The 23,816-nt window shown below is 37.7% G+C and overlaps 1 protein-coding gene across 2 annotated transcripts; it reads right to left on the bottom strand.

Annotated features, from left to right (window-relative positions):
* Positions 1–1,354: 1,354 nt before the first annotated feature.
* Positions 1,355–21,780, bottom strand: shoc2 (SHOC2 leucine rich repeat scaffold protein). Of its 2 annotated transcripts, none has more exons than XM_065259660.1 (9): positions 21,690–21,780; positions 8,851–9,834; positions 8,287–8,424; positions 7,840–7,970; positions 7,569–7,757; positions 7,186–7,308; positions 6,884–7,021; positions 4,559–4,676; positions 1,355–4,472 (listed from the first exon to the last, which is right to left on the bottom strand). In XM_065259660.1, exons 2-9 carry the CDS (start codon positions 9,488–9,490, stop codon positions 4,264–4,266), a joined length of 1,686 nt encoding a protein of 561 aa, XP_065115732.1. In that variant the 5' UTR covers positions 9,491–9,834; positions 21,690–21,780; the 3' UTR covers positions 1,355–4,263. The 2 variants fall into 2 exon arrangements, with proteins under 2 accessions (XP_065115732.1, XP_065115731.1); XM_065259659.2 differs by lacking the exon at positions 21,690–21,780 and adding an exon at positions 20,880–21,062.
* Positions 21,781–23,816: the final 2,036 nt, after the last annotated feature.

Here is a 23,816-nt window from a genome sequence, read left to right as displayed (position 1 = left end):
TTACAATTTATTATACTAAATGTTAAAATATACCCCCCAGTTTATTTTTATAGTAGTTCAAGGTTATGAAATGTTACATAGCCTTATTATTAATATAAAAAATTATATATATATATATAGGCTATATGTTTACATAAAATATTTGTGTGTTGTGTGTATTTTATATGTATACAAGAAAAGAAATCTAGATTAATCTCAAACAAAATAGAAGTATTTTTTTGCATAACATATGAGTTTGTGCTTTGTGTAATTATTATGTAGGCCTATATATAAATACACACACATTCATGTATGTATTTAAGAAACATTTACAAGTGTAAATATATTTATTTGTATTTTTATATATTCTATATTATATATAAATAAAAAACTATATATAAATAAAACATTTCTTAATATATATATATATATATGTATGTGTGTGTGTTTAAATATACATATATTTACACACAGCACAAACTCAAATAATATGCAAAAAATTACTTTTATTTTGTATGAGATTAAAGTAGATTAATCTATGCCCTATAATTTTTATATATAGTATAAATTATATCAAAATCTAAATAAAAATATATACATAGTCACGTAAATGTTTCTAAAATACATGCATCCATATTTGTGTATTTATATATACAAAATAATTATAGATATTTAATTATGATAATGATGGTAATGATGATTATGATAATAAATGATAATAAATAATAATAACTAATGTTTATTAGTATTATTGTTACTATTGTTGTTTTTATTATTATTGGGACTTTCATCATTTGGTAGCTATCTTTATTACAAGGCTTTCATGACGTTTTATGACAGAAAGCACACATTTTCTGATATTACATAATATTGGGAGCTCTGGTGATATTTCTAAACATAACTGAGTTATAGGATAGTTTATTAAGTGGCAGACTAAATAGATAATGAAAAGGAATAGTGTTAACTCTGATTATGGGTGATCAATCACCACTGTCAATGAGAAGAGCCGAGAGCAAGAAGCAATGAACCAGCGACACCTACTGGAAACATAAAGTCAGGGACAAGGCTATAAAATTTAGCTAAAAAATCCTGGATTTGTACAGATTTACTTCAATTGAAAACTTAAAGGCCTATACGGAACACTTAAGATGTTATTAGAAAATATATATATATATTTCATTAATATTAAATAATTTTTGTTAATATAATTACTTTTAGATGGATCAATAAGGGTTTTAAAGAATGCATGTGGACATTTATTATTATTATTTTTCACATTTTATAATAGTAGTCATAAAAGTTATGAAATAAGCTAATTAGCCTGGCTTTGATGTGGACTGAAAACAATGTGTGGCTGGTCAGAGATGAGCAAATGTGACATTTGTAAGGCAGTCAAATGAACATTTATTTGAAGAATGCTTATCAAAGCAAAGACTTGACTGACTGAAGAGGGTCCTGTTACTCATTTGGGCTGAGTTAGAAAGAAAGAAACCAAGAGATTCACCTTTAAGGCCGTTCCTCTAGAGAGAAAGTAATGTTAAACATGTCTGCACATCACTTGATACCCTATGAATCGTAAAAATAAAAACATTTTGCAGTTACGAAAGAGCAACATGTTTCGTACTTATTTTTACATCCCTGCCCCACCCAGACAATTATATGAATTTTAAAAAAGGGGGGTAAAAACAAACGAAAATCAACATGCTTGTTTCCTATACATAGCAAGGCAAAAAAGCAGGAAACATATAACACATTCCTACAAAAATGATCATGGATATGAACTTCATTGATACAGTTTTTCTATGACCTAAATGCACAGACAATAGGAAAAATAAACAAACCCTTAAGCTCCAATCATGTGTGGATTCACCAGAACGTTACAAAATCAAAACCCTGGCTGATTACAACCGTGCTGTCACTATTCGTCATACTACTACATTCCTGGTTTGCGATAAATGCTCTCCGAAACTGAACTGTTCGTTTTTCCACTTAAAAATCGGCCCGACGCCCCTGCATAAATGGCACATAAATGCTTGATAAAATAAAAACCGTAAATGGAACACGTCACAATGTCGTGTCCCTAATGCACGTCTCACTTGAAGTATTCAAAAAGGCATTTATTGTCACATAATAATTCCATTTTGTTAACATCTAACTATTCCCTCGCACTCACATTCACGCACGCTCGCACAAAAAAAAAGAAAAAAGGAAAATGTACAGTTCTAAGCTTTTATACAAAACCAGGAATGCAATGCCTCTGGTGTATAATTAAGCATGAACAGAGAAAGCCCTTTTTACAACGTTTGTGTTTTTTCCATTTTCTAGTTATTATTCAGCGTCTGCATCAGGCGCCAGATATGCACCGTATATTGGCCGAACAGATCCAGAGGGGTTTCATCTGTAGCAGAACGTCTGTGCTGGTAGAACCGTCCCCGGGAGCCCAGTCCGTAACATCTCGTCCGGGTCGGTTCTTTTACAGCATTACGTTTTTTAGGAGGTCCATAAAGCAGCAACAGGTTCTGCTGGTTGATAAAAAGCAGCAATTCGTGTCCGTTTTCGTGCCCCCACTATTGTGAAGTGCCTCTATGAGAGCCGCGAGTCTTTACACTGCTGCCAGCGATATAAACGAAAGGTGAGGGAAAGAAAAAATTAACACAATCCTAACAAAAGACATTTGGCTTGATAAAATAGAAGTGGAGTAAATGTACAGTCACTTGATATAATACTAAACCAAAAGAAAATACATTTTTACTTGAACGATTCCACATTTAAAATAAAAGTATAATCAAAACATAATGGGTCTTACTATCAATCAATACTTGATGATTTGCACCATTTGAAACCAAAGGATGCCTGTGATATGAAATTTAAATATACAGAAACACAAACTAGTCAGAAAAGTTGAAATCAAAACATTTAATAAAGAGAGAATTATCGCCTTAAAAAGAATGAGTTAACATTTAAATTTGCTGATGCAAACGTTTTCATTCGTTGTTATAAAATATACAGGATAGACAATAAAATAAAAGATAAAATACTTTGGAAATAATAATAAAAATGCCCCATTCATTCGTTTAATTGGTAACGTGAAAAATCGTGACCCTTTTACTTGAGGTGGATGCCAAATATCAGTACAAAGTGCATTAAAAGCAGCAGCATAAGAGTGACGGTGAATGAAACTAAATCTGGTGACCACGTCGAGGGTCCGTGTTGTGAAAAAAATACGTGCGTATCTAACCGAGAAATCCTTCAAAGTGAACAGAATGGGTGTTTTGGCATTCCTCACAGTAAATGTGGGCCTGATATGCACCCGATATGTCGATGCAAACCGATAGGACACAACACTGTAGATATGGCGAACAAGTGAACGATCAGAGACCTCCTACACCTACACTGCCGACTCCTTTAAACTCACAAACTCAGCACTAGTTTGTTGTCAATTCTCGATTCGGTTACGCTGCATTGTTTGGTTCCTATATCACCTTGTTACGATTGGCTGTGAATTTAGCAACGTTAGGCGTAGCAATGTGTCTTAGCTTGACATTAAAGAGGAATGAATGTTGAAAAAAGGGAGTGAGGAAGTAATCGAGGATTATTACAAAATGTTAAGGAATTACTGAATAAATTATGCTTTAGTAAATTCATCCATTTTGTATTAAAACCTCTTGGATAATTATGTTCAGACACAAACTACCCAACTGCACTGGATAGGCACAATTTCTATAATATTAATAATAATAAAAAAAATCAATCAACACAAAATTTGTTCACTGCTTCCAAACAGGTCCTCTGTACAATAAAAATCTTTTGGTTGTGGGACAAGATTTCTGTCTAAAAAAAATAAAATAAATAAAAAATAAAACAAACAAAAAATAATACAAAGAAACAACTAACATACAGTATGGCGGCAGCAGCAGCAAAAATGAAGTTGTTTTTCAAAAATGATGTTTGTTTTTGCATACGACTGTTTTTCCTGGCGCCAAGAACCCCTATAATGACTTTCAAGAAATTGGCAAAATGATTGAAACATTTTAAGAGCGTCTCTTTTCTCAGAATCACTAATGATGATTCATTAATTTTGGCAACAGAAGTCTAGACGTCGTGTTCTTCTCGACTGGGTAAAGGGGACCTAACTGGCTATGATTCCTCCATTTGGAGTTACGCAGTTTCCTGTCCAAGATATAATGGTGTCGATGTCTTTGAAGATAACGTCGACTAGCGATTCTGTTTTTCCTCTTTTTTTGGATTTGTTTATACAGTGTGTGAGCCTCGAGCAGGACCATTTCAGACCATGGCACGGTAGGGCCCCTGCATCTTGAGGAATTGGATGATGAATGAAGGGCCCCCAGCGACAATCTGGGGTGGGAGGTGGCTGAGTGGGCAGTTCTCTATGCTCATGATGGACAGCTTACTGCATAGGGCCAGCTCAAATGGCAGACTGTGCAGGTTAGGGTTGTCGTTTAGGTACAGGTCCTCAAGGTTCTCCAGTGTACCTGTGATAGGAAAAAAGAGAAAACCTATGGTGAGTTTCATACAGGCATGAAGGTGTTTGTGTTTGAGGGAAGAAGTGACATCATACCGATTTCCTCAGGTAGGTGCTGCAGTAGGTTCTCTCCCAAGCCCAGGTAGGTTAGGTTGGTCAAATGACCGATCCCTCTTGGCAAAGTGGTCAGCTGATTATTGGTCAACACAAGTTTCTGTAAAGAAAACATGAAACGTGCAAAGAAAACATGAAATGTGACAGTAAGTTTCAGAGCATCAAGTCAGAGTCACTCCAGATCTGAATCTTATTAAGAGTCACTCCAGATCTAAATCTTATCAGGGTCACTCCGGATCTGTATCAAATCAGAGTCACTCCGGATCAGAATCTTATTAAGAGTCACTCCAGATCTGAATCTTATTAAGAGTCACTCCAGATCTAAATCTTATCAGGGTCACTCCGGATCTGTTTTAAATCAGAGTCACTCCGGATCAGAATCTTATCAGAGTCACTCCAGATCTGTATCTTATCAGAGTCACTCCAGATCAGAATCTTATCAGAGTCACTCCAAATCTGTCTCAAATCAGAGTCACTCCAGATCAGAATCTTATCAGAGTCACTCCAGATCAGAATCTTATCAGAGTCACTCCAGATCAGAATCTTATCAGAGTCACTCCAGATCAGAATCTTATCAGAGTCACTCCAGATCAGAATCTTATCAGAGTCACTCCAGATCAGAATCTTATCAGAGTCACTCCAGATCAGAATCTTATCAGAGTCACTCCAGATCAGAATCTTATCAGTCACTAAAGATCAGAATCTTATCAGAGTCACTCCAGATCAGAATCTTATCAGGGTCACTCCGGATCTGTTTTAAATCAGAGTCACTCCGGATCAGAATCTTATCAGAGTCACTCCAGATCTGTATCTTATCAGAGTCACTCCAGATCAGAATCTTATCAGAGTCACTCCAAATCTGTCTCAAATCAGAGTCACTCCAGATCAGAATCTTATCAGAGTCACTCCAGATCAGAATCTTATCAGAGTCACTCCAGATCAGAATCTTATCAGAGTCACTCCAGATCAGAATCTTATCAGAGTCACTCCAGATCAGAATCTTATCAGAGTCACTCCAGATCAGAATCTTATCAGAGTCACTCCAGATCAGAATCTTATCAGAGTCACTCCAGATCAGAATCTTATCAGTCACTAAAGATCAGAATCTTATCAGAGTCACTCCAGATCAGAATCTTATCGGAGTCACTCCAGATCAGAATCTTATCAGAGTCACTCCAGATCAGAATCTTATCAGAGTCACTCCAGATCAGAATCTTATCAGAGTCACTCCAGATCAGAATCTTATCAGAGTCACTCCAGATCAGAATCTTATCAGAGTCACTCCAGATCTGTCTCAAATCAGTCTCACTCCAGATCAGAATCTTATCAGTCACTAAAGATCAGAATCTTATCAGAGTCACTCCAGATTAGAATCTTATCGGAGTCACTCCCGATATGTATCAAACCAGTCACTTCAGATCAGAATCTGATCTGGGTCACTCCAGATCAGAACCTTATTAAGAGTCACTCCAGATCAGAATCTTGTCAGAGTCACTCCAGATATGTATCAAATCAGAGTCACTCCAGATCAGAACCTTATTAAGAGTCACTCCAGATCAGAATCTTGTCAGAGTCACTCCAGATATGTATCAAACCAGAGTCACTCCAGATCAGAATCTTATCGGAGTCACTCCAGATATGCATCAAATCAGAGTCACTCCGGATCAGAATCTTATCAAAGTAACTCCAGATCAGAATCTTATTAAGAATCACTCCAGATCTGTATCAAATCAGAGTCACTCCGGATAAGATTCTCATTAAGAGTCACTCCAGATCAGAATCTTATCAGGGTCACTCCAGATCTGAATCTTATTAAGAGTAACTCCAGATCAGAATCTTATCAGAGTCACTCCAGATCAAAATCTTACCAGAGTCACTCCAGGTCTGAAACAAATTAAAGTCACTCCAGATCTGTATCAAACCAGAGTCACTCAAGATCTAATATTATCAGGGTCACTCCAGATCTGAATCGTGAAATCAGAGTCACTCCAGATCTATAGCTAATCAGAGTCACATCAGATCCAATCCTTCCTCATGAACATACATAAGTTCTGTTTCACAATATTCTAGCCACAATGATCTCACATTTCTTGAATTCTTGATTTTGCATAAAGACATCACATTGAAAACTAGAGTACCTAGGCCTTGTGCACTAATAGTGTGGGGTGTGTGAGCAGCTCTCTTTGCATTTTAAAGCATTTCAAATCAGTCGGTTATGAGCTATACAACAGTATGCTGCCTTAGGAAACTGCTAATGTAGATGACTGATGCAGATTATAATGGATTGCACTGCCGTAAATGTCCTACCTGTAGATCCTTAAGGTAGGCAATCTCATTTGGGAGAGACTCCAGTTTGTTCTCCTCCAGGTCAAGCTCTCTTAGTTTCCGTAAACTCCCAATCCCATGAGGCAACTTTTTCAAGAGATTGTTGGACAATATGAGAACCTAAAAGAAAACAGTGAGTTAAAATAATGATCCTGAACAACATGAGCCCCTATATGACAATATGTTGTGAATGAATGTGTAAGAATGAGCTTGCACACAAAACAAAACAACCGGAAAGTCTTGTAATACCAACTTATCTATTACAATACAGAATAGTACGCCACCTCTAAAGACACAAGGCCGCAGATATCCTCTGGAATCTTGGTGAGCTGGTTTGTTGCCAGGTTTAGCTCCACCATGCTGGTCCATGTCCCAAAATCCAGTGGAAGAGATGTTAGCTGGTTGTCCTATAAAATTGAAAGAAATGTTATAATATAATGATCTAGGACGTGGGTCTCCAACTCGGTTCCCTGTTCCTGGAGGGCACCTGTCCTACTTATTTTAGTTCCAACCTTACTCAAACACACCTGTATCTAATTTTTAGGTAGCCCTGACCAACTTGATTAGCAGGTTCAGGTGTGTTTGATTGGGGCTGGAGCTGTCTGCAGGACAAGTGCCCTTCAGAAACAAAGTTGGAGACACATAATCTCAAGGAGCTTGCTTTTACCTTCATGTTGAGCTTGCTGAGCACTTTTGCTCTAGAGAAGATGCCAAAAGGGATTTTGTTGATACGGTTGTGCTCCATGTTGAGAGAGTAGATGGTGGAGAACTGGGAAGGGCCACCCACTGGATAAGACTGGAAACAGTTTCGTGCCAGCGTCAGACTCGTCAGGTTGACCAGGCTTGAGAGAAGCCCCTGTGGAGCATAGATTTGATGTTATACGTAAAAGATATGAATGAACAAACAATATAAGATTTAAATTCAAAGCACGCCTTACCTCTGGTAACACCGAGATGTTGTTGTTTTCAAGGTTAAGCTCCTCCAGTTCTCGGCACTTTGCTAAGGATCGAGGGATTGCGGATAGACGGTTGTACCTCAGGCCCAAACGGTTTATACTTGACAGGTTACCTGAAACAGTGAAGGAACGTGATAAACACAAACTCTACAGCTATGACTGATGGTCTAGATCAGTGTTTCCCAATCCTGGTCCTCGAGTACCCCCTTCCAGAAAGTTATAGATGTCTCCTTATCTAACACACCTGATTTAACTCAACACCTTGATAGGGTGACATGTTATTCATTCTGAAAGGTGACTGATTACTTGAATCAGATGTTTTAAATCTAAAACTTTCTGGAAGGGGGTACTCGAGGACCAGGTTTGGGAAAACACTGGTCTAGATCCAAATGTCCAACAGCTGTCAACGTAAAATAAGTTCCAAGGTACCTATAGACTCAGGTAGGTCAAGCAGTTCATTGTGCTGCAGGTCGAGGTTTGTGATCTGTGTGCAATTGCCGATCTCTTTAGGAAGGTGCTCTAACTGGTTGTGTGCTACATCCAGGGTAATCAGGTTACATAGTTCACCTAGAAAATAACCGGAAACAATATTTTTCATTTATTAATGGACACAGCAGAAATAGACTCTCTAGAAAAGTTTAAAGAAAATTTTTGTCATTGTTTACTCTTCTTAATCTTCATATTTACTTATTTTGATATAAACTTTCGAGTTTGCTTAAACTAGGGCTCTCAAATAATTGCATTTGCATATATGCCTGACAATAAAGCATCATACAAACTATTATTAGAGTGCTTTCCTTTTGTCCTATGTTGACGTCCATGCCAACTGTCTTTCATTGTATAATTTATGCCAGCATGACCATTCTGCTAAATTAATAACTGCCTGTCATACAGGTTTTAAACAACATGAGGGTGAATGACAGAATTTTCACTTTGTGTGAACTATTCCTTATTCCGAATTTAATTTATAGTATTAAGCGACAGGTCACTCACCGATCTCCGCGGGCAGCTGTTTAATCTTGTTCTCTCGGATGCTGAGCATGGTAAGTTTGGACAGGTTCTTGATGTCTTTCTCTACGGTGGTGATGCGGTTAAAACGCAGGTAGAGCGTGGTGAGAGAGGCGACGCGGTAGACCACGGCAGGAATCTCCCGCAGTTTGTTATGCCGTAGGTCGAGCATACGCAACTTCTTCAGGTTGTCCAGAGAGTCGGGCAGGCTGGTGAGAGAGTTCTCGCTGAGCGCCAGCGTCACCAGCCCTGACAGGCAGCCCAACTCCGGCGGGAGACTCTGTAGTTTGTTGCTGTACAGGTACAGCTCGGTTAGCTGGGTTAGCTCCTTGATGGAAGAGGGCAACAGATGGATGGATCTCTTGGACAGGTCCAGACGCATTGAGTTTTCCTCGCGGCACTTGTTCAGCTCCTTGATGACCTCCGCATTGCTGGATTTTTTGCGGGTGCTGGGCGGCGGGTTGGGACGCTTTATCGTGCTATCCAAGGTAAAGGCCACGGCGGGCGAAGCGCCGCTTGTGTCCTTCTTACCATCTTTGGCATCTTTCCCTTTGGTTTTGGATTTCCCTTCCGCTTTGGGTTCCCTCTCCTTAGAGTCTTTATCTTTGCCCAGAGTGCTGCTCATGGCGAAAGCCCCTCAGCCCAATGGCACATGGGACCCTCAGTCTTTCTCCCTCTCTTTCTCTCTCGACTATTTTGTTCGTTGTTCAGGGGCAGCTCTGGTGTTAAACCAAAGGGAAGGGGCTGTTATATCGGTCTCTGCTCATACATACCTGTGTGTTCATTCACTAGTGTTGGTGGGCCGAGACAGTCTGTACTCCTAAAGGGCTTAAAACTCCATTGGGGAAATGCGTGTTTGCTGTAGTCGATGTGGCGAGGAGGCCAGCAGCCTCATGCTTGTTCACTCTGTCCCTCAGCTGGGCTAGAGCTGTTGTACACAGATATGTTGCCAGGATTCATATCCTTGGGCTGTTAAACAATCAAACAAACAAAAGACAAAAGGTTTAGTTTGGGCACGCATTGTACAGAAGGAAATCTCAGGATTTTTAACCTCAAGCAATCTGATTGTCATGGATGCCTTAGTATTACAGCATTGGAGATGAAATTATTCTTCAAATTTAGGATGTGAAAAATGTATTCAAGCGCTTCCCTAATGGTGAAGGCCTAATTTCGTCATTACCGCATTTGATCTGCTAACCAGCAAACAGTTCCTTCCTGTATGTTTACACCACAAGCCATTTCACGAAGATGAAACATGAAATCACTTTGGCCATTTGAGGCAATTAAGTACAATTAAATCCCACATATTTTTCTGTTATGCATCACATGTATAGAGTTTGTAGGCTTCTCATTTATCGACAAGCATCAAATTGAATTGAAATAGTAACATTTGAGATCAGTTGTAAAGGTTTGGAAAGTATGAATGTCAATAAAAAAACAAAACAATACATCAGTAACAGGTTGATACTAAAATCTAAAGTTTTTTTCTACAGTACAGGTTACACTTGGTGTTTGCCATAATTGTCATGCCCAAGTATTGCCATAGTGCAAGGCTCCAGACTAACTTTTTTCACTAGAAGCACAGTGGCCCCCCAACTGAAAATTTTAGGGGCACAACCAGAAAATTTAGGGGCACATACCATAAATCAACATGCTAACCAAATATTCACATTTTTACTAAATAATACACTGTATTACTAATAAATACTTTGATGATAGATGCAGAAAGTACAATGTGCTGTTTTTAATTCAGTGTCACATCACAAAAAAAAGGTAAAACTTACTGGTCACACATGTGCGACTGGATATAAATTTTGGTTGCAAAATGCCACCATTTGGTGGCAGTCTGGAGCCCTGTAGTGGTCAAGCCATTACGAAATTTACACTAGATTTTTATGTAGTTGATCAGCTGCTCTTGTCAGCTAGTGTATATAGGCATAGTATGCCTTATGCATTTGCCAGTGCATTACAAGGAATACATTTTGTAAGTATTAGGACTGGTTGATATGGCGGTAAACTGTAACTGAGTTTTCTATGCGTATCGAAAGAAAAAAATTATAGAACATTAAAAAAAAATTAAGTACAAATCTTACAAAGGAAAGAAAAGCACATTATTAGTGATATCATACTTGTCTATATACTCCCAATGTCCATCAATTCCACAAAAGCATCACAAAGTTTTCTGAAATAAAACTTGCTTTTAAATCGGTAACCCCTGCACTACTGGCCCGATGTAATTTGAAGTGCCAGTTGCTCATCATACAAACATCTTTGATAAAAAAAAGAGTCTAATAGAAAGTAAATAGTGACAAGACCTCCTCCAACACATGGTAACCAGGATGTTGCAAATCATTTTGCAAGGTACAGTTTAATATTACACAAAAAAATTATATAAATATGTCTTAATAATGTATTAATACTTTTTTTAGTAAATACATTATATTTACAAATAATTATAGCATGTTCGTGACATTTCAAAGTCTTGTCTTATCTTAAAACCAAAAATTAAAATGTTTTCCTTGCGTAAGTTCTGCATTCGTTAAAAATGAGCAAATAAAATATTTCAAATCAGTATTTAAATAATCCTTACTTACTTTTATGAGGTAACTAGCCGTGTTATAATTGGGATAACGTAAAGGCAGCCGGCTGTTATCGTAAAATAAGCCCCTTCAGTTTAATACAAGACCCTCCGCGATCATACTGTCAGGGGTTATGTCTGCAATAACAACCGGCTGCCTACACATTATCCCTTACATAGCACCTGTCATATTTTCTCCATATCTTGAGATTCATGAATCTTTAAAACTGTGGCGTAAGTTTTTGGTTTAATTTTCATTTAAATTTAAAGTTTTCATTACATTTTTTGCATATTAGTATACTCCAAAAACAACAATAAAGTAACTGTAATCATATTTTCACCCTGAAATAAAACAACATAACTTTTTTGGTCATACCACCACACCCCCTTGTATGTGTGTTCCCTGGGTTCAAACCCATAGCCTTGCTCTACACCACCACTAAGCTAAACAGGAGCAAATAAGTGGCAAGTAACAAAATTTGAACAACAACAGTCACAGAAAATTGCATGCGCCAATGCTTTAGCAAATCAGAAATGGTTTTCTGCAAGATGTTATCTTTGCATGAGCATGTGCTGTACAGTAAAATTTATAAGCGTGTGCATGTTTAAGTGTTGTGCATGCAAGCCTATACCAATCCCAGATCAGAGCCTGGGAAAGGTTAATGCTACAGGGAATAACTTTAGGAGTGCTCTTCAAAGCTCAGGCATCCCGCAGGTCAGAAGACCTTTAGGGCTAAAGAATTCAGCTTCAGTACAATACTACTACTAGTAATAAAGCAACATTATGTAACATTATATCTAGCATGCTAGACTGTTGTTGGTGGTTTCTTTGCAAGCAAAGAAAAAAAAACATCCCAGGCCCAAGTCTCTATGACTTTGTTTATACGGCATACAAATCTGATAAAGATCTAATCTTTAGGACTGACTGTCCGCACTGTCATTTCACAAGTGATAAAACTCAAGCTGCTGATATCACAAGCAATATCTGGTACATAAAAAAATCAGTTGCTGTCATAATTATGGAAGCATCGGCACAGTGCCCAGAGACTTAAGGACTGAAGTATCATTCATGACCAGTGGTCTATGAAGGCCTTGACGAAATCTGTGGGATTTTTTTTTTAAGTAAAATCCAACACAGAATTAAACATGGTGAAGTGTTGCATGGAGCTGTAAGTACTATACTTTTATTGGTTGCAGAAAGCATAATACGGTTTAAAATTGTACAATCTATGTAGTGGCAGAGAAAATCACAGCAGCGAAGATATTGCTGACCTTCCCATATGAAATCAAGCAAAAAGAATCAAATGCATTGTAAAATTTATAAACTGGTCACTTTAATGCTAATATTGCTACATGTTTATTACAAAACAGCATTACAGCAACTCACTAGAGGACTTTGATTCATGGCATGACATAAAAGGCCTGTATGTTACCACTGTCAAGTTTAGATGCTATGTTATGTCTTTTAAATTAGATGCAGGAGAGCCCAGCACAACTTACAGCCCTAAATTAGCTCCCCATAAATACAAAAGCTGCAATATTTTGCAGAAAAGCCACTTGATAAAGTCTCTTATGAAAAGGACCACTGGCTTCACAGAGCATGTCCGGCATAAGCGAAAGCGTAAAACGACCAAACATTCCCAGATAAATACCTCGACACACACAGTATGGAAGGTTTTTTTGGTCTTTTTTAAATTAATTAATTAAATTATAAAATAATTAATTAAATTATAAAATAAAAAATAAAATCGCAAAATATGTCCCAAATTTGAAAATTAAATGCTAAAATAAAAATTAAAACATTATATTAAATTATTTCATTTTCATTTTTAATGTGATGAAGCATCATTCCGGCCAAATTAAAAAAGAAAATTAAATTGATGATTTGACATTTCATTTTCAATATAATCTTGAGTCAAGACTGACAATATTAAAATAAAAAGTCAAGCTTGAAAAGGAATCTGTAAAAACATTTTTAAAAGGGTTTTTATTTATACCCAAGCAATAATTGGGACAAAATTAAAATGTAAAGTTCAGTTATAATTTTATGTTCTCTTTAAATTATTTGTTTTCATTTTCTTTTTCGTTTTCATTTTCATTTTCAACTTGTATGCAAATTTAATGTTAATCAGTGGGTGGTGTTTATTTACTTGCTCAAAAAAGGGGATTGGCTAACGCTGCGTTGCCAACTCAGCGACTGTGTTGCTAAAATAGGGACTTTACTGCTACATCTAGCGACTTTTAGGCCCATTTAGACAAACTTAGCGAATGTTTGGATGAATCTTAGCTTCACATCTGTACAGATAGGCTACTGTGTCGCTTGTACAGGCCAACGAGTGCCGGGTGGCGCTGTCCCGGTGAAATGTGCGTCTGGTGTCTCTGTGCATGAAGCTGGGCAGTGTAGGAGCTGACGCGTGGATGAGATTCGCGTTCATTGTTTACATTTGAAAGGAGGAACAAACAATAAAAAGTGGCTGGTCCGCTGTTATATATGTGCGTATTTTCACACATCTGATCCGGTGAGGCGTCAGCCATTCTCATCAAATGTATACACATAGCACAGTGTGATTATCGTGCAATACATAATTATGCCAAAATCCGTTAAGGACTGGAGTATCATATGCTTGCAAAATTGGCGTATATATAGCACTATAATCACACTGCGTGTTATTTGTATGCATTTCATGAAAATGGACATACAGTGAACAGTCACTTACTTTTGCAGCGGGCACACTGGCAGAGCAGACCTTCAGCCTTTGTGGTATTTGTAAGTGGTCCTCATTTGTAACGCTGATTTGTGAGTAGGGCTGTGACCGTACGGGATTTTATTTTACCGTAGTGAAGAAGCAACAGAATCACGCGGTTAGACTGTTAGCACAACAACCCACCCCATATTATTAAAACAACAAATTATATTAGCAATAACAATGTGAAATAATATGTATTTCTATATGTTAACTTTTGTTTTTTATATCTTTTGAATATACAATGATTTATAGACCTTTTATGTCATCGTTTATAACCCATTTTATACAATACATTTCATAGAATAACAACCTGAAAACCTGCAGAAAGAACATGCAGAGTTTAAGATTGTTTCTGATGAGTTGTGCAAAACCTGATTCCTATTTCTTTAGACATTCATTTTCGGTAAACTCTCCGTGAATAGAAACACACTTCTCCAAACATGTTGCAACTTTTAATAATTTATTGTACAAAAAATGGGTTACAAACAATGACAAAAACTGTTCCATAATTGATATTAAACTCAAAAGATATAGAAAATAAATATTATTTAATGTTATTATTGTTAGTATGTTTAATTAGATTTTCTCAAAGTGAATACAAAACGAAATCGACAATTGCATCATTACGTAAATAACTGCGCAAAACTTATGGATACTCCAATCATTGCTTTCAGAAATTCGCTTACAGTAGCTCCAGATATAAGCACAGCATTATACCAAACATCGAGTTGTGCTGTCAGTATACGCGCTCCTGCCTTCATAACGATAGTTGTCATGTTTGCCCATTATAGTTTTAAATTATTATTATGCTGTCATTATCATGACCAGCACAGTGCTTCTCCTTGAATGAGAAAGCTTAATATGCGTGTGGCTCGGACTCCTTGCACATGAACTTTCATGGGCATGGCTCTGACATTTTCTTGCAGAGATATTGTTATTCGCGCAGGGGTTTAAAACCAGGGAGTGAGTTGGTACAGTTCAAGAAATCAGAGCACTTGGGCATGACGCGCTTTATAAGGTTGCGGCCGTGACATCACCGCAGCTGGCATCTTATTACAGCAGTGATGCAGTATTACTGTGATATCGTCACAGCCCTTATGTGCGTAGCTCGTCTTCCACGCTTCAGCTATGGTCAGAAGAACTGTATGTTGTGTCCAGTGCAGTGTACACAGAAGACTCCGAGAGACTCGCATTTCACAAAGGACGCAAGTTCTGATACTTGTACAGACAACACATAGGCTAAATAAACAGATAATGTTCATTTAAAAGTAAGTGACTGGTCGGTGTATCAGCTCGTTAAACTGACGCCTCACCGGACCAGATGTGTGAAAATACGCACATATATAACAGCGGACCAGCCACTTTTTATTGTTTGTTCCTCCTTTGAAATGTAAACAATGTACGCGAATCCCATCCACGCGTCAGCTCCTACACTGCCCAGCTCCATGCACAGAGACACCAGACGCACATTTCACCGGGACAGCGCCACCCGGCACTCGTGGGCCTGTACAAGCGACACAGTAGCCTATCTGTACAGATGTGAAGCTAAGATTCATCCAAACATTCGCTAAGTTTGTCTAAATGGGCCTAAAAGTCGCTAGATGTAGCAATAAAGTCGCTATTTTAGCAACACAGTCGCTGAGTTGGCAACGCTGCTTCAGCCAATCCCCTTTTTTTTAAGCAAGTAAACGCCACCCATTGATTAACATTGAATTTGCATACAAGTTGAAAATGAAAATGAAAACGAAAAAGAAAATGAAAACAAATAATTTAAACAGAACATAAAATTAAAACTGAACTTTACATTTTAATTTTGTCCCTATTATTGCTTGGGCATGAATAAAAAGCCTTTAAAAAAAATATTTACAGATTCCTTTTCAAGCTTGCCTTTTTATTTTAATATTGTCAGTCTTGACTCAAGATTATATTGAAAATGAAATGTCAAATCATCAATTTAATTTTATTTTTTAATTTGGCCGGAATGATGCTTCATCACGTTAAAAATGAAAATGAAATAATGTTTTAATTTTTATTTTAGCATTTAATTTTCAAATTTGGGACATATTTTGCGATTTTATTTTTTATTTTATAATTTAATTAATTATTTTATAATTTAATTAATTAATTTAAAAAAGACCAAAAAAACATTCCATAACACAGAACCCAACACATAGAAAAAAAGTGAAGCGCTCAGATGCAAAACCCTCCAAATGCGTCTGACATGTTTAAAGGAATAGTCTACTCATTTTCAATATTAAACTATGTTATTACCTTAACTAAGAAGAGTTGATACATCCCTCTATCATCTGTGTGCGTGCACGTAAGCGCTGGGGCGCGCTGCGACACTTCGATAGCATTTAGCTTAGCCCCATTCATTCAATGGTACCACTCAGAGATAAAGTTAAAAGTGACCAAACACATCAACGTTTTTCCTATTTAAGACGAGTAGTTATACGAGCAAGTTTGGTGGTACAAAATAAAACGTAGCGCTTTTCTAAGCGGATTTAAAAGAGGAACTATATTCTATGGCGGAACAGCGCTTTTGGGAGTACTTCGACTCGGCGCAGTAACACCTCCCCTCTCCCATAATGAGGGGGAGAAGGGGAGTGGATTTTTCAGGCGAGTTGAAGTACTCCAGCGCTTACATGCACGCACACAGATGCTAGAGGGATGTATCAACTCTTCTTAGTTAAGGTAATAACATATTTTAATATTGAAAATTAGTAGACTATTCCTTTAACGTTTTGAAAAAGATGACGCGTTTACCCCCACACTGTTTACTAAGGGTGTCACGATTTCGATTTTAAATCGAAATCGATCGAAATTAAGTCACAGCTTCGAACTTCGAATAAAAAAATGGGATCGTCGATGCTGCCATGCCCCCATGTCACGTCCGGTCGGCTTGCCAAGCGAGGGAAAAAAACTCTTAGAGATGCCTTTAAAAACATCTGTCCAGCGGAATGCGATCATATTTTAAACACGAGGTATGCTACAACTCCTTGAAATGCATATCATAAACAGGATTACTAGTGATCTGACTTTGGACAGAGCGCAGCTCTCTGCACGTGCGCGAGAGTGAGGGAGGCGCAAATATGCAGCGGGTTATATTTAAACAAAATGGATAGTTTGCCTCAGCTCACATGAAACACATAAAACTGAACAAATACATAAGGATTACTACTTTAGTTTATGTTTAGACTTCGGACAGATGCGAGAGCGAGTGCACGTGAGACAGAGAGAAGCGCAGCTGCTTATGATGCTGGATTTATTTCAGATGCAATGAGTCCAAGACACGCGCATTAAGTTCATGTGCATTAAATCCATGTGCGTGCAAGAATGAATCCTCTTTCTACAAGCTCTCGCGTTAAGTGAAGCCCACAAACCCCCATGCGGGTTGTGCAATGTGCATGTTATGTTAAACTATAATAATAATAATAATAATAAATAATGGCATATCATTTTTGTCTTCAAAAAAAAAAATATGTAAAAATCGAGAATCGGATCGAATCGTGACCTTAGAATCGAAAATGTAATCGAATCGAGGATTTGGAGAATCGTGACACCCCTACTGTTTACAGACTGCTTAACGCTTTCCCCGACAATCAATTATGAGAAAACGTTTCCCTGCCCATGACAAGTTTTTCACGCAATCTGTATTTCCGCTATTATCCACCAGGTTGTGCTCTTACACAATTTATAAAACCCATAAGCAGGCCAAAACTGTTTAAACTCTGTGTATGTTTTGATCATCGCTCTTTATTGGAGTCCTTCACAAAAATGTAGTTATGTCAGCTTTTTGCTCAACATTCTGTATTTTTGAAGAAACATAGTACATAGTACATGCACAAGCTGCGCATTAAATACAGAATCGCAGCCTTGCGATGCAGAAACAATTTTAGACAGGTCTTTTTAATGGAACATGCGATTTATCGTTACAGCCCTGATGAATATGTAAAAGGCCCTATAATTTCTGCTGTAATGTTAAAAAATTTCATTGTTTAATAATGTGAAATAAATATAGTAAAAGGGAAATTCTAAAACTGTAACTTGGTGCAATCGTGATAAAATTGGCAAAATAAATAGTTATCAGTTAATCTGTATTCGGCCTTCGGAGCGTTTCATTTTATTGGGCTTCGGCCGAGAATTTTCCTTTCTGTGCTAGGCTTGCCGCGATAGTCGGTGAAACAGTGATTACCGGTGCTTCAGCCTCTCACCGGTTAGATCACTTGCCCACCGCGACACCGTCTTTCATCGTCGTTTTGATATTTTCATGTAATTAAATCATTTAGTTTTGTTACAGAGACCAAACACTTACAACTGAATGTGTCTGCTGCCTTAATTTAGCGGAGCTGAACGCGCGTCACATCCCAGAGCAGAAGCAGTCAGATTTCATTTATTCTTATCAGAGTGTGCGAGGCGAGCTGACTGACCACCAGATGATGGCAGAAGCGCGTGCTTATTTGTTTTTGTTATAATACATATATGATGTTTAAAATAAGCAAGATCGTTTTGTTGTTGTGTTTTTCATCAAGAAAAATAATAAACCCATCATTCAAGCAGCGCTTTATGGGTTGCTCTGCTTGGGACTGGCGGGTTCTGTGAGAATTACCTGCGCATATTGACTCAAGCACTTAATTACTAGCTGTTGCACTCACATTGCACGCAAATTCATACGCGACTTAACGCAGCGTACGCAAGAACTGCATTTAAACAGTTGCGTAATTCAAAAGTGAAAGTAAAATGTGCACGTCTGCATGCGCATTTATAAGCCGCTCCCACTTTGTGACGCGCTGATTAACCGGTGGGAAAATTCTGTCACCACAGCAACCATACCAACTAACATGTTATTGCACAGTAATACCACCCTTTCCTTTTTCTGGAAAATACTTAAATGGCTGTATCAGTTTCAGCCAATTGTAGAGTTTTGGCTCTTTCATTACTGCTGCTTTTGTACATTCACACGTTGTTAAAGAAAGGTACCAAAGAATGCATTGAAATAATCTGTTAAATTGTTCTTTGATATTTACATATAAGGTATTGAACTTTATTAAGTGCAAAATTCATCCAGTAACGTTTTTTACATGTCCATATACAACCCTAGGATTTGTCCTTTGAATTAAATGGTCTATATTTGCCCTATTTGAAGGGTCATGAATAATAATGTTGAGCTCTGCTCTGATTGGCTCTGCGGCTCATGCCAGCAGCTCACATTAGTAAATATGCTAGGGCGTACATCTCGACTGTTACATTACAGTTGGTGTTATGTTGAGATTGGCCTGGTCTCTTGCATGCATGAGGTTTACATAAGGAGGAGGAATAACTCTTATTATTCATCTATGCCTAGGTAAATACAGTTTTTTATTCTATGGCACCTTTAAAAAGTCCTAATATAAGACCATTTCTGATTGTTATAAGTGCTCTGTTGAAATCTGTTTCCTCTATTTTTCAGATACTAAAAAAATAAACATTACAGGACCCGAATTGTTGGACAATTATTTGAAATACTGTGACCGTCTAACCCATCTGAAGTCATTTTTGTGATTTAATTCTGTGAAAATATAATCTTGATATCTTTAAAACTGACTGGGTAAGACCATGCAAAAGATTGCAATCAATGTGAAATCAATGTAAAACCATACTTTGATGCTCATCATTAGATTAGCCTGGACATCAAAGACAAGGTCACAAACTTTCTATATCAGTTATCTCTTATTAGAAACATGAAACGCACAGAAAAGAATCCAAATAGCTAAATGCAGAAAACCGAAGCCATTCTGGATGCGTGTTGTGGGCGAAGACTGCTGCACAGCACTGAAAGGCAGGGGTCATCCTGCACTACTTTCTTCTAATCTTGCAACCGACTGCAGAAAAACTGCATTAATTTCATAGCACACACATTTCTTGCATCCTTACATCATCTCTAGGAATTATGCATCCTGAAATCCTGAAATCAGATGCATGTGAAATCTGCCTTTCTGAATGAAGATCTGAAAATGACTTATTCTGATGTACCACACCACAGATGGGTTGTGTATACTGGGATGTTGGCTTTATAAAACAGCCAAACCCACTTACAAAATTCATTCAATACAATACATATTAGCATATGTCACATTTTATCAGATTAAAGACTTTGCCCCTCAGTCTGTACTAAAGCATCTGACACAGCCTATATTTAACACTGACTGCACAGACAAACAATAACATAAAGGAGAAAACATATACATAGGTCAATGACAATAAAGAAAAAACTGTATATGTCAAATTTGGTACGTTATGCTTCAGAAACCCCTAAAGCTATAGTTTATTTACTCAAAGCACACCTACATGTGAAATCAAACGATTTAAGGCAGAAGGAATTTGAGAAGCAGCCTTATCTGATGTGTGAAAGGGTGCAAAGCGTCTGTTTTGCACTAACAAGCTAACAATTCTGGTAAACCACACAAACCCCAAACCTGTCACACGAACATCAGCTAACACGACATTTATTATTAAAACCAGTGTAAACCATCTGGGCCCGCTTGCTTCGTCCTTATATATGACATTATTAACAGACATTCTGGCTAAAAAATCTCTAAGGTAGCATTAGCCACCCTTCAGCTGTGGCTAGCAAGCTAACAGCATTAGCGCTGCGCGAGACCGTCATAAAAAATCAACACAAAACTCAAATGTCACTTTCTAATTCTTACCAAACGCTAACATGTCGGAGAAAGCGGTCTCATATTGACGAGGAGATGTTACAATCCCGGTAGTTAAGGGCGTGAAAATCCGCTCTTCTTGTCAGACGGGCCCGCTGTGGAAAACAAACTGTCATCCGCCAAACGGCATTCGTAGCAGCTCGAGCTCGAAGCGGGAAGAGCTCGATCCGCAGCGAGTGCGTGCGCGTGCGTGCGTGCGTTCGCCCGTGCGTGAACGCGCGGCAGCAGTCGTGCTTTTCAGTCTGTTAAACTGACAGTGATAAAGGTGTATTTATTTGTGTTTTATCTTCTCCTTTATTGCTGTATATGTAGTTCACTTTAATTGTTTTTAGTATAAATATCCCTGCGCTATAATTAGACAACACGCGCTGGGAATGTCAAAAATGTTAAAAATCGTGCCAGTAAAGCTTTGTTGACTGTCTCTATATGACCATTTTGGGACAAAATTACTCTTTTGTTTACAGCCGGGTGACGCGCAGACGCGTCCCCCAACTATAATATTCCTTCTCGGTGCATTTGCTTTTTTTATTCTATTCTTACTAAACATTTTAGTTAGCTTATGGAAAATGTATAAAAAGAAAAAGAAAATACATTTACACACACGCACAAACACACGCACACACATAGAGAGCAGCGGCCATTCCGGGACTGAACAAAAGAGTGCATTGAAACCCCCTGAACGCGCACAGCGCCGCATCAATCGTGCTCGACCGCCGAGCGTGAACGTTTACCGGGCCGAATATAAAGCCCGAAGTGCGGTAATATGTTTCAGAGCCGCGTACAGCAGTAAAAGTGCTTTACCTTCAGAGGTGTGACTCCGCCATCCTTGTTTCCTCCTCCTTTTCAGCAGTGCTGCTGCAGCTCGCGCTCCCCTCCCCAGCGCGCGTCACACGCACGCATACAGACGCGTCACGAGACTTCTGGCTGGAGCTCCCTTGTATTTTTGTTTTGGAAATATTGGACGCACTAAACGGCCCTAGGTGCGATCGGTAGGGAAAGTGGCGTTTTAGAGGTCAGAACAAATTGAGTAAATAATGCAGGCGTGCTGTAATAAACCGTCTAATAATGTGTAATTACTTAATAATGACTAAATTAGCGAAATTAAATGAATTACAATTATAGAATGTAATTTACAACATACAAATAGGCTTCGTTGATCATTTTGATCAAACTGGCATGTTGAAATGTCAGCAGGGTAAACATTGACTGGATATATTTATCCGGAAATTTATAATTTTATGGCAAGAATTTCATGTTAAATAACTGATTTAATATGTAATACAGTTTATACCAAACGTAAAATCTCACTTTTACCAAAAACATTTTATGCATATGCAAATACAAACATAAACATAAAAGTACAACACATTTTAATTACAATTTATTAATAATAATAGAACTTAAATCATTCAGTATTTAAAATATTGTAAAGTTTCTGTGAAAATAAATGAAGACGTAAACGTCTATTGCAAACATTTTATGTTAAGTTTGAATTTCCTCGCATTATAAATACGATATGTGGATATTAATAAATAATTTATGATTTATTTATAATATCATTATTATTTATCTGTTTTAATTGATCACAACGTTAGTAGCACGTCAGTGGCACGAGGCGGCAGCATCGGCTCGCCTGTCTCGCGAGAGTGACGCATGTAGAAGAAGCTGGACCGGAAGTGTACATAATACAAGCTGATTCGATAAACGGTAAATCCTTTAACCGTGTTTTTATATTTATTTACTGCTTTTTATTAATATACGCTCATAGCAAGGTGTTTATCGTGCAACAGGACTGGTGTATCCTTTGGATTGTCGTTATTAATCAACAAGCTAAACAACGTACGTAAATATAACGAAATACGTCATATAATAAGTCATATTAAATCTAAAAATTGTAGAAAGAATATTATATTTTGTTTCAGCAACATGAATATTTCACAACAGTACATAAAAATATTGCAAATGAATTTTCTTTTATGTTTTGGGGTCAAATTCAGTTGCGCAAGTTTCACAAAAATATCCAAAGTCTTATGCTGCATAATAATAACTTGTCCTTGCAGTACATTAACAGATACCCAAGCACGATGCCTGAAGTCAAATCAATGTTTAGAGAGGTTCTGCCTAAACAAGGTGAGTATTTCAACTTTAAGGACTTTAACTATAGGTGTTTTGTTTTGCACAGGTGTGCAACAGTGCATTAGGGTGGAGCTTTCCTACCTCACCCTTACGCAGACAAAATCATGTTGTCAAGATCAACAAAAAGCTGAAAAACAACTCTGGCCAGCTATTAAACATAAGCCTTTCATAGCACACCCACTTCTTTGTGTATCCTAAAACAAGCACCATATGAGGTTTATGTGCATGTATTTTTGGTAGATTTAAATGCCAATAGCTAGGCTATATATTTTCAAAATGGCCAAAAATCATTTCACCTAAACCTGCTTCTTTCTATGTACTGGCATCATCCATTAACAAACTAATATCAGTCAACCACTATTTTGATGATCATTTGGTGACCATGCCTGTTGGTGACCCAGTTTAAGTCATTTGAATGATTTACTGTTTTGCATAAACTCATCCTACATAATGTAAAGACCATTCTGAAAATATACAATCTTGAAATCTTTAAGAGTGGCCGAGTAAGGTCATATCAAAATGACATGTACTCCCAATTTCTGCAGGTCAGCTTTGCATGGAGAACGTGCCCACCATGGTCCTATGCAAACCCAAGCTTCTACCTCTGAAATCTGTGACGCTGGAGAAACTGGAAAAGATGCAGAAGGAAACCCAGGAGATTATAAAACAACAAGAACTAACTTTAAGAGAACAGCAACAGCTTGAAGCAGAGTAGGATACACTTCTAGGGAATGAAGTGCACACCCATTACAACCTAATATCAGCACATATCACTTATGTAGTCAGTCATGC

This window comes from Paramisgurnus dabryanus, chromosome 24, assembly GCF_030506205.2.
Source record: "Paramisgurnus dabryanus chromosome 24, PD_genome_1.1, whole genome shotgun sequence".
Taxonomy (NCBI): Eukaryota; Metazoa; Chordata; class Actinopteri; order Cypriniformes; family Cobitidae; genus Paramisgurnus; species Paramisgurnus dabryanus.
This window is presented reverse-complemented; position numbering and strand designations above follow the sequence as displayed.

Excerpts from the sequence above, each read along its gene's own strand:
- shoc2 (XM_065259660.1), bottom strand. The coding sequence starts at position 9,490 with ATGAGCAGCACTCTGGGCAAAGATAAAGACTCTAAGGAGAGGGAACCC. Across the intron at positions 8,425-8,850 it reads ACAGCTGCCCGCGGAGATCG|GTGAACTATGTAACCTGATT; the intron begins GTGAGTGACCTG and ends GTTATTTTCTAG. Across the intron at positions 7,022-7,185 it reads GCGGCCTTGTGTCTTTAGAG|GTTCTCATATTGTCCAACAA; the intron begins GTGGCGTACTAT and ends GTTTTCTTTTAG.